The following is an 11,227-nucleotide window of genomic DNA, read 5'->3' as shown; positions in this document are numbered from 1 at the left end:
CAACTGCTAAGTGGTGGAACCAGAATTTAAACCAGTTAGTCTGACTTCTGATTTTAAGTCAGGAAAGTGAAATAAAATGCAACCTATACTTATTGTTGAAAACAGGTGGGGATTATAGGTTAAAAGTGTTAACTAAGCCCAGCAGGTGTGGCTAAGTGGTTGAGTGTCAACCCACTAACCAGGAGGTCACAGTTTGATTCCGAGTCAGGGCACATGCCTGGGTTGCAGGCTCAATCCCCAGAAGGGACATATAGGATGCAGCTGAATGATGGTTCTCTCTCATCATTGATGTTTCTATCTCTCCCTCTCCCTTTACCTCTAAAATTAATAATAACAATATATATATGTATATACATATATTAAAAGTGTCAACTAGGATGCAAGTAGGAGGTGATAGGAGAAATGGGAATGGTGAAAAGTTGGCTATCTAGAAGTGTAAGACCTCTAGAAATAGTACCAATTCACTTGTTCACTTATTTATTGCACATATATTTATTTATTTTTCATATGTTTTTATTAATTTCATAAAGAGGAAGGGAGAGAGATAGAGAGGTAGAAACATCAATGATGAGAGAGAATCATTGACTGGCTTCATCCTGCACGCCCCACACTGGGGATGGAGCCCGTAACTCGGGCATGTACCCTGACCGGGAATCGAACTGTGATCTCCTGGTTCATGGGTTGACACTTAACCACTGAGCCATACCAGCCAGCACATGTATTATTGAATGTCTACTACCTGCCAGACACTTTCCTGGGCAATGGAGTCAGTAAGAGGAAAAGATCCAGTGGAGATTTTTAGAGGAAAAAATATGATTTCGGTTCCCAATGACTATATGGTCTGGGAGGGATATAGGCAAAACACAGTGAAATGCACTGTGATAAGTGCCATAATGGATGCCTACTCAAGGCTCAGTGGGAGGAAGAAGAAGCATCTAACTCTGTTTTAGAGAGTCAGATAAGTCTTTGCAATAGAAATACCTTTGAACTTGGCCTGTGCAAAGGCTCTGAGATGAAATGAGCTCATGGGAGAACTACAGATATGTCATTATCATTAGAGCATTAACACTGATGATGGTGGAAGGTAGGAAATGAAGCTGGCTAGGGAATATGGGTGCCAATCCAAGAAAGTCCTTAAAAGACAAGCTAAGGAGTCATTAGATTTATCCTGTAGATGATGGGAAACGATTATGTATAAGATACAACACTTTTCCTTTGGGAGAAACAAGTTTTTATAAGAGGTGGTATAACATAATGTAAAATAATAAAGTCTCTATTCTCAAAAAGCTTGAAAATTATTTTGGCAACAAACAAGCTAGTTGGAAATAGCACCAATTCATACATTCACTTATTTATTGCACTATTTATATTTATTGAATGTCAGATAGCTTCCTCAACAGCAGAGTCAGAGGAAAAGATCCAATATTTAAAAATCTCACAGTACTTTGTCAAAACAAAACAAAACAAAAATTGATATACGCTGCCCTACTAAGCTTTTCAATAACCCCCATGTCTTTTCACATGTAATTCCTTCAGTCCTGGATGTCTGACTGTCTTACTGAAAAATGTCTACTTAAACTTTGAAACTTTCTCCTCTGAGAACACTTTGGGTGTATTTACCACTTGGCAGGCATTGTGCAGAACACGTTAAACACATCATCTTAGCAGATTCCTATGGCAAATTAGAAGGTTAGTTTTTATTTCCAGTTGAGAAAAAAAAATTTTTTTTAGGAAGATTAAGGAACATGCCCAATGTCTGATAAGTAATGGAACCAGAATGAATCCAGTTAGTCTGACTTTTTACTTTTAATGAGGAGGACAAAAGTAGATGAATAAACTTCAGCCCCTCTTAGAGCTGACAACTGACAAAGAGTGTAGACCAACTTCCTTGGGAGGATTTCTTGCTCCCCGAATTAATTTCCCACACATCCCGGTGGATATATTCTAATAACAATCTATCTATATATTTGTCTAATTAGACTATGAATGACAAGACTTTGAATTACTTATTACTATGTTTCTAGCACCTGTCTCAGCACTTGTACATAATAGATGCTGAATAAATGCTTGTGAAATGAATAAGTGTGTGTCTCCATTCCACTCTGTCTACTGCTGGCTGACAAACCTCAGATTGTTGTAGAGTTAGTCCCACACACTGGTAATCTTTGCTTTGCGTACTTATTTTCTGGAACAGTGGAGCTAGGGAAGAGAAAAAAAAAATTGTCTTTTTACATCCAATTGCCTCTGAGGAGCTGGGAAGAGAGCAATTCACACTTGATTATCTTACATCAGATAAATTAGCAGCACCTGAATTGCTGGGAAGTCAGGAGCTAGAGCTCTCTTCAGCCTCACTAGCCAGCTTTGTCTCAGCTCAGAGGCCATGCTTCCTTCCCTGCCAGTCTTGGCTCTCAGCCTCTCCTTAACTCTGGCCTTGGGCCAGACATTCCAGTTTCAAGAACATGCCTTCCTCCAATTTCTGGGTCTAGACAAGGTGCCTTCGCCTCAGAAATTCCAACCTGTGCCTTATATCTTGAAGAAAATTTTCCACGATCAAGAGACAGCAGCCACCATTGGGGTCTCACCAGATCTCTGCTACGTAAAGGAGCTGGGAGTCCAAGGGAACATACTTCGACTTCTCCCAGATCAAGGTAAGGATATTGGAGTGTTTCCTAGAGGAAAAATCTGGCCTTTTTTTGGGGGGGGGGGGCATGAAGAAAGGAAAGAAGATGTAACAGCTACTGAGGGGTTCTCAGAAGGTCATGTGCTGGTATTTTACGGATTTTATCTCATTTAATCCCAACAACAATCCTGAAAGGTAGGCTCAGACAGTAGAACCAGTAACCTATTCAAGATCATACAGCTAATGTGTAAGGAAAGTCAGGATTTAAAATAACTTTTGTTTTTCTGAATCAACAGCTTTGTGCTGCAGTTTAGGTGGGAGGGGTGAGGGTACAATTAGGACTCAGTCTTCCACTCTTTATTTGGCCCACAATTGAGACATCTTGGTGTCTTTGGTATGGCAAGCAGGGGACTAAAATTTTGAGCTCAGTTTGGGCTTATCTTCTCTTCTCATACCTCCCCCTACTTTTGTTGGGTGGAAAAGGCTATTTTTGGCTTATGAGTACAGAGCAATAGCATATGCCATTGTCATACTCTATATAAGGATCTGATTGAGTGCCGTTTAATAATTTGCCAAACTAACCAACCATCAAAATGACCCAGATCAACTGTTAAAAGTTTATTATCTTGCCCAGTTCTTGCCCTTCACTCTTCCACCCAATTCTTATTCAAAGTCAGAAATAAGTGTTGTAATCTGCATTTCTATATGGCCTCCCAAGTGGTTCAAAGGCGGCCGTGAGAGGCCTAATGGTTAGTTTTACAGCAACTAGAGATTTGAATATTTATTTGTCCACCAAGCATGTGTTTGATACTGTGTACCGGGAACAGTGTATGGCCATGAGAATACAGAGATTAAAGATAAAATTTGCTCTATTAGCTTATAGAAGGGAGGCAGACAAATGACTTCCATAAATACATTTGTACTAAGTATTGCATTAGACTCTATGATTAGAGGCTTAGGGCCTTGGGGGTGTGGGTTCAGGGAAAATTTCTGGAGGGGTAAGAGGTAAGAGGAGCTAGTTTGAAGGGTTTTTTTCTTGGAGTAGAAAATAGCTGAGGTTACTTCCTTCCCCAATGGAAATTAAACTTTGATTTTTTTGATAATAAATCCTATCAAATAATGGTGTGTGGAGGAGGAGGGATGACATAATCTCACATCATCTCTCCCTAACTCTTCCCCTAGAGAAAATCAGCAGTTGTATATTCTTCCAGACTTTTCTTTTTTGCATACATATAATGGAAACTTGTAATCTAAAAAAAATGGGGTTATACTGTACATTCCTTTGTATTAGGAACATCTCACATAAGTCAAAACAAATTATCAACTTATTTTCATTTTAATGGTTGTATGATATTCCATTGTATACATATGCTATAATTTATGTAACTGATGCCCTGTTGATGGGCAAGGACATGTAATAAATAATATAGCTTTAGTGTGTGTACACTTTTTCTATAATTTCCTTAGGATAAATTCTTAGAAGGGGATTGTTGCGTCTAAGAGCGGGCACATTTATACTTACAGTATATAGCAAATGTCCTCCAAAATTTATACCCCACCATGAGTGTAAGAGAATTTTCACTTTCCCACAATTATTTTTACATTTTAAAATATTTTTATTAATTTATTATTTTTAAAAAACCTAAATATTTATTGTTGAAAGTATTACATATGTCTCCCTCCCCCCCCCTTTGACCCCTTCTAGCCTGCCCCCACCCCCTCACTTCCCCACAATTGACAGCAATCCTTTTAAAAATAGGAACTTATTGCCGTGGCCAGTATGTCTCAGTTGGTTGGGTGTTGTCCTGTGCATGGAAAGGTTGCCCGTTTGATTCTCAGTCAGGGCACAAGCCCGGGTTGTGGGCTCAATCCCCAGTAGGGGCATGCAGGAGGCAACCAATTGATGTTTCTCTTTCACACACACACACACACACTAAAAAGAAATAAAAATAGGAACTTATTGAAGTGTAACATACATTCAGAAAAGTGCTTATATCATAGAGAACAGCTCAATGACTTTTCACAGAAAACCAGCACCCAGATCAAGAAACAGACAATGACCAGCACCCCGGAGGATCCTTCATGCTCCCTTCTGGTTAATCACTACTCCTCCACAAGGGTAACTTCTATTCTGATATCTAACATTACTTTTTAGTTTTGTCTGTTTTTGAACTTCATATAAATGTAAATGTGGAATGTACCCTTTTTTGTGTCTGGCTTCTTTCACTCAACATTATATTTATGAGATTTATCCATGCTGCATTTATTTGTAGTTCATTCTCATTGCAGTTTAGTATTTCATTCTAGTAACATATGACAATGTACTTATCTATGCTACATTGGAAGCCCACTAGATACACTTTTAGCTTTTAATTTTTGTTAACCTGGGAGCAAAACATGTTGTCATTGTTTTAATTTTTTAATAAGGTGGAATGATGCCTTTTAATTTTTTTTTAATTAATTAATTAATTATTGACTTCAGAGAAAGGAATGGGGAGAGGAGAGAGAGAGAGAGGAGAGAGAGAGAGAGAGAGAGAGAGAGAGAGAGAGAGAGAGAGAGAGGTTGGTTGGCTGGCTGCCTCCTGCATGCATATAGTAGTTTTTCATTTTCATCTTTTCAAATCTGTCCATTCTGGCTTTTGTCTTCTTTTGTCTTCTCATGCCTCAGGAATGTGATTTAGTGATATGAATAAAAAAAAAAAAGAGGCCAATATATTAGAATTAAAGCCAAAAATAAGGGAGATCAACTGTTCAGAGAGGTTGAGAAGGATAAGCACTGTGACTACACCCCTGCATCTGACAGTTAACAACCTTTAAGAAAGGTGTTTCAGTGGAGTAGTAGGGGTAAGAGAGTAGGAAATAACAGAAGGCTATAAGTAATAAATAGAGATAGCAACTGTAGACTGATCTTTTAAAAAGATGGTCAATGAAAAGAAAGGGAGAGATGATACATTGGGCTTGAAGAGAAAAGTGGGTAATTTTAAACGCATTTTATTAAAAAATTTTTTTTAAAATATATTTTATTGCTTTTTTACAGAGAGGAAGGGAGAGGGATAGAGAGTTAGAAACATCGATGAGAGAGAAACATCGATCAGCTGCCTCCTGCACACCTCCTACTGGGGATGTGCCCGCAACCAAGGTACATGCCCTTGACCGGAATCGAACCTGGGACCTTTCAGTCCGCAAGCCGATGCTCTATCCACTGAGCCAAAGCGGTTAGGGCTATTTAAATTTTTTTAAAATATATTTTTATTGATTTCAGAGAAGAAGGAAGAGGAAGAGAGAGAGAGGAGCATCAATGATGAGAAGGAATCATTGACTGGCTGCCTCCTGCACGTTGGATCTAGCTAAATCCCAGGCATGTGCCCTTTTTTTTTTTAATTTGTTATTTTTAATTTATTTATTTTTTACATATTTTTTATTAAGGTATTATATGTGTACATATCTTACCCAGGCATGTGCCCTTGACCAGAATCGAACCTGAGACCCTTTGGTCCACAGGCTGATGCTCTATCCACTGAGCAAAACTGGCTAGGGCTATTTTCTAATTTTTAAAAAATGTTTGTTAATTCTCAGCCAAGGATATTTTTAAAAAATATATTTTTATTGATTTCAGAGAGGAAGGGAGAGGGACAGAGGAATAGAAACATCAATGATGAGAGAGAACCATTGAACAGCTGCCTCCTGCATGCCCCCCACAAGGATCGAGCCCTCAACCCGGGCATGGGCCTTTGACTGGAATAGAACCTGGGACCCTTCAATTCGCAGGCCAATACTCTATCCACTGAGCCACACCAGCTAGGGCCAAAGATATTTTTTCCCACTGATTTTTAGAGAGAGGGAGAGTGAGAGAGGGAAACATTGATGTGAGAGAGATTCATCAATTGGTTGCCTTCTGCATGCGCCCCACTTGAGCGGGGGATCAAGTCTGTAACACAGGTACATGCGCTTGACCAGGAATCAAACCCAGACCCTTCTGTCGCGGGCCAATGCTCTAACCATAGAGCAACACCAACCAGGGCTAATTTTATTTTTAAAATGAGACTGGAGAGTGAAGAGACATTGTGGTGGGATGGTTAGAATGTTTGGGTTTCTGTTGTAATTTTCTCACAAACACTGAAGGACCTTAGATAATCCTTACTTAGGGTGGAGCCACCCAACCAGAAAAAATGATGGCATTAGGCCAAAGAATTTTTTTGGTGGGATGGGGGGTGGGGAGGAGATAGAAATTGAAGATGCAAAAAAGTAAAAAAAAAGTAAAAGAATACTCTACTGGGCCTTTTCCTTGAGGAATAGGTAAGATTTGAAATCCAGGCAGAGAAGTTAGCTTTGAAAATAGGGAAAATAGCTCTGGCTGGGTAGCCTAGTTGGTTAGGGCATTGTCTCGATATGCCAAGGTTGGAGGTTCAATTCCGGGTCAGGGCACATATAAGAGTTGACCAAAGAATGCATAAATAAGTGGAACAACAAATTGCTGCTTCTCCTCTCTCTCTCTCTCTCTCTCTCTCTCTCTCTCTCTCTCTCTCTCAAATCAAGTTTAAAAAAATAGGGAAAATACATATACAACTTCAAAACATACAGAACCGCTAGCCTTGTGCTTGCTTTATTAGCACATATACTCAAAATTAAAATGATACAGAGAAGCCCAGCCAGTGTGGCTCAGTGGTTGAGGGTCAACCTATGAACCAGGAGGTCACGGTTCAATTCCCAGTCAGGGCACATGACTGGGTTGTGGGCTCAGTCTCCAGTGTGGGGCGTGCAAAAGGTAGAGCTGATCAATGATTCTCTCTCATCATTGATGTTTCTATCTCTCTCTCCCTCTCCCTTCCTCTCTGAAATCAATAAAATATTTTTTTAAAAAGAAGTGATACGAAGATTAGCATAGCCCCTATGCAAGGATGACATGCACATTTACAAAGTGTACCATATTTTTAAGGGGATTAAAAAGTACAAAATGCTTGGCCAGTGTGGTTTAGTGATTGAGCATCAACCCACGAACCAAGAGGTCATGGTTGGATTCCTGGTGAGAGCACATGGCTGGGTTTCAGGCTCGATCCCCAGTAGGGGGTGTACAGGAGGCAGCAATGATTCTCTCTCATCATTGATATTTCTCTCTCTCCCTCTCCCTTCCTCTCTCTGAAAGCAATAAAAAAATATTTTAAAACAGAAGTACAGCCCTAACCGGTTTGGCTCAGTGGATAGAGCGTCAGCCTGCGGACTCAAGGGTCCCAGGTTCGATTCCGGTCAAGGGCATGTACCTTGGTTGCAGGCACATACCGGGTGGGGAGTGTGCAGGAGGCAGCTGATCGATGTTTCTCTCTCATCGATGTTTCTAACTCTCTATCCCTCTCCATTCCTCTCTGTAAAAAAATCAATAAAATATATTTTAAAAAAAAACACACACAAAAAAACAGAAGTACAGACTGCCAGTTATAAAATTAGTCATGAGATTGTAATGTACAGCATAGGGAATATAGTCAATAATATCATACTAACTATGAATGGTGCCAGATGGGTCTATGGTGATCATTTCATAAGGTATACAAATGTCTAATTGATATGTAGTGCACCTGAGACTAATATAATATTGTATGTCATCTATAATTTAAAAATATATTTAAAAAACTAGAGTCCCAGTGCATGAATTCGTGCATGGATGGGTTTCCTCAGCCTGGCTGGCGATCAGGGCCAATCTGGGCAGTCTCGCCCAGTCCCCATCAGGGCCATTGAGGCCGGCCAGCCCAGGGGAGGGACCGTGGGAGGTTGGCCAGCTGTGGGAGGTTAACTGTGGGAGCACACTGACCACCAGGGGGCAGCTCCTGCATTGAATGTCTGCCCCCTGGTGGTCAGTGCATTGTCATGGCGACCAGTTGTAATGGCCACTTAGGCTTTTATATATATAGATGAGGAGTGAAATAAATAAATCCTCCTTTTGAGTACAACTGATTATTTCCTGCCTTTACTTTGTATATGTGATATACATATAACATTTAACATTTATATCATAGGTGGATATAAAGTAAAACATGGTGATCCTCACATCTCTCTGTTCTTATCTAGGTTTCTTTCTTTACTCCAAGAACCTTCCCCAAGCCTCCTCTTGCCTACAGAAGCTCCTCTACTTCAACCTGTCTGCCATTAAAGACAAGGAACAGTTAACGATGGCCCAGCTGGGCCTGGACTTGGGGCCCAACACTTACTATAACCTGGGGCCAGATTTGGAGTTGGTTCTGTCCCTGGTCCAGGAGCCTCATGTGTGGGACCAGTCCATTCCTAAGCCAGGTAAAATGTTTGTATTACAGTCAGTACCATGGCCTCAAGGTGTCCTTCACTTCAACCTGTTGGATGTGGCTAAAGATTGGAGTAATAACCCTCAGAAGAACTTAGGCTTGTTCCTAGAGATACTGGTCAAAGGACAGAGAGACTCTGGGGTGAATTTTCAGCTTGAGGACACCTGTGCCAGACTGAGATGTTCTCTTCATGCTTCCCTGCTAGTTGTGACCCTCAACCCTAAGCAGTGCCACTATTCTTCCCGAAAAAGGAGGGCAGCCATCCCTGCCCCTAAAGTTTCTTGCAAGAACCTCTGCCATCGTCACCAGCTATTCATCAACTTCCGGGACCTGGGTTGGCACAAGTGGATCATTGCCCCCAAGGGGTTCATGGCAAATTACTGCCATGGAGATTGTCCTTTCTCATTGACCACTTCCCTCAACGGCTCCAATTATGCATTCATGCAAGCACTGATGCATGCAGTTGACCCGGCGATTCCCCAGGCTGTCTGTATTCCCACCAAGCTGTCTCCCATTTCCATGCTTTACCAGGACAATGATGACAATGTCATTCTGCGACATTATGAAGACATGGTAGTTGATGAATGTGGGTGTGGGTAGGCTGTCAGAAATAGGAATCGAAGGAGTGTTCTTAGGGTAAAGCTTTTAATAAAACTACCTATCTGGTTTATGAGCTGTTGGATATGAAATATCAATATGTCTATAATTTGTCTTCCTGGAAAATCCATCATGATTGATGATGTCCCAAATTACATGCACATACACACTCACACACAGCCTTAATGAATATAGGAATTAAAAAATTTTTTTTTTGTTAATCCTCACTCAAGGATATTTTTCCATTTATTTATTTATTTATTTATTTATTTATTTATTTAAAATATATTTTATTGATATTTTACAGAGAGGAAGGGAGAGGGATAGAGAGCTAGAAACATCGATAAGAGAGAAACATCGATCAGCTGCCTCCTGCACACCTCCTACTGGGGATGTGCCCGCAACCAAGGTACATGCCCTTGACCGGAATCGAACCTGGGACCCTTCAGTCCGCAGGCCGACGCTCTATCCACTGAGCCAAACCGGTTTCGGCCCATTTATTTATTTTTTTTAGAGAGAGTGGAAGGGAGGAGAAGAGACACAGAGAGAGAAACATCCAATGTGAGAGAGACATATCGATTGGTTGCCTCCCACCCATGCTGCGACCATGGCCGGGGATTGAGCCTGCAACTGAGGTACATACCCTTGACTGGAATCAAACCTGGGACCCTTCAGTCTTCGGGCCAATGCTCTATCCACTGAGTCAAACTGGCTAGGGCACAGGAATTTTTTATTTTTATTTAAAAATATGGAATGCTTTATGAATTTGTGTGTTATCCTTGCTCAGGGGCCATGCTAATCTTCTCTGTATTCCAATTTTAGTATATGTGCTGCCGAAGCAAGCACCATAGGATTTTTTAAATTGATATTGTTTTCAGAGAGATACAGAGGAAGGGAGAGAGAGAGAGGAAGAGAGAGAGATTTGTTGTTCCACTTATTTATGTGTTCATTGGTTGCTTCCTATATGTGCCCTGACTGGAGATTGAACCAGCAACGTTGGCATATCAGGACAATGCTGTAGTCAACTCAACCAGGGCTACTCAACCAGGGCTATAGGAATTTTTTAAAAATCACCAATATCTACAGTTAATTTAATGGCTGCAATAGATATAATTATTTATATATCTATTTTACTTAAGAAAATGTTTACCATTGGACATTGTGTTTGCAATTTTCATGGTGGAATAGTGGTATCATTGTTCATATCTTTGAAAATTTTCAGTTAAAGGTATAACTCGACTCTTCTATAATTAGTATAAAATATATTGATATTAAAACAAACATGCATATATTATGGGGTAAAATGCAAAATTCACATGGACTTAAAATATAGAACTTTACACATAGTAGGATACTTAGGGTCATATCAGGAAGTAAGAGGTTACCTCTCTTGTTAGGAGAACTAAAGTGGAAAAGTTTGTCACTACCTTAAATCAATCTCACCACTCCCCCTGGATTATTGCTACTACTTTTAGTCTGATCTTTCGTTTTTATTTTTGGGTTTTAAGAAATGTAGAATATGCCTTGGTCAGGTGGCTCCGTTGGTTGGAGTGTCGCTTGTACACCAAAAGGTTACGACTTCAGTTTCCGGTGAAGGCACATACCTAGGTTGCAGGTTTGATCCACAGCCTGGACACATAATGGAGGCAACTGGTCAATGTTTCTTTTTCTGTTTGTTTTTTTTTTTTAGGATAGAATTGCTTTTATTGGGGTGGGAGCT

General features: G+C 40.3%; 1 protein-coding gene across 1 annotated transcript; it reads left to right on the top strand.

Annotated features, from left to right (window-relative positions):
* Window positions 1–2,380: 2,380 nt before the first annotated feature.
* GDF3 (growth differentiation factor 3) lies at window positions 2,381–9,510 on the top strand (the record flags this gene model as incomplete). Its single annotated transcript, XM_080660779.1, has 2 exons — window positions 2,381–2,648; window positions 8,681–9,510. The coding sequence occupies 2 exons, from the start codon at window positions 2,381–2,383 to the stop codon at window positions 9,508–9,510; spliced, it is 1,098 nt and encodes a 365-aa protein (XP_080516905.1).
* Between the last annotated feature and the right edge of the window lie 1,717 nt (window positions 9,511–11,227).

This window comes from Plecotus auritus (assembly GCF_963455305.1).
Source record: "Plecotus auritus genome assembly, chromosome: 3".
NCBI lineage: Eukaryota > Metazoa > Chordata > Mammalia > Chiroptera > Vespertilionidae > Plecotus > Plecotus auritus.
Note: the sequence above shows the minus strand (reverse complement) of the source record. Positions and strands in the feature narration are given on the sequence as shown.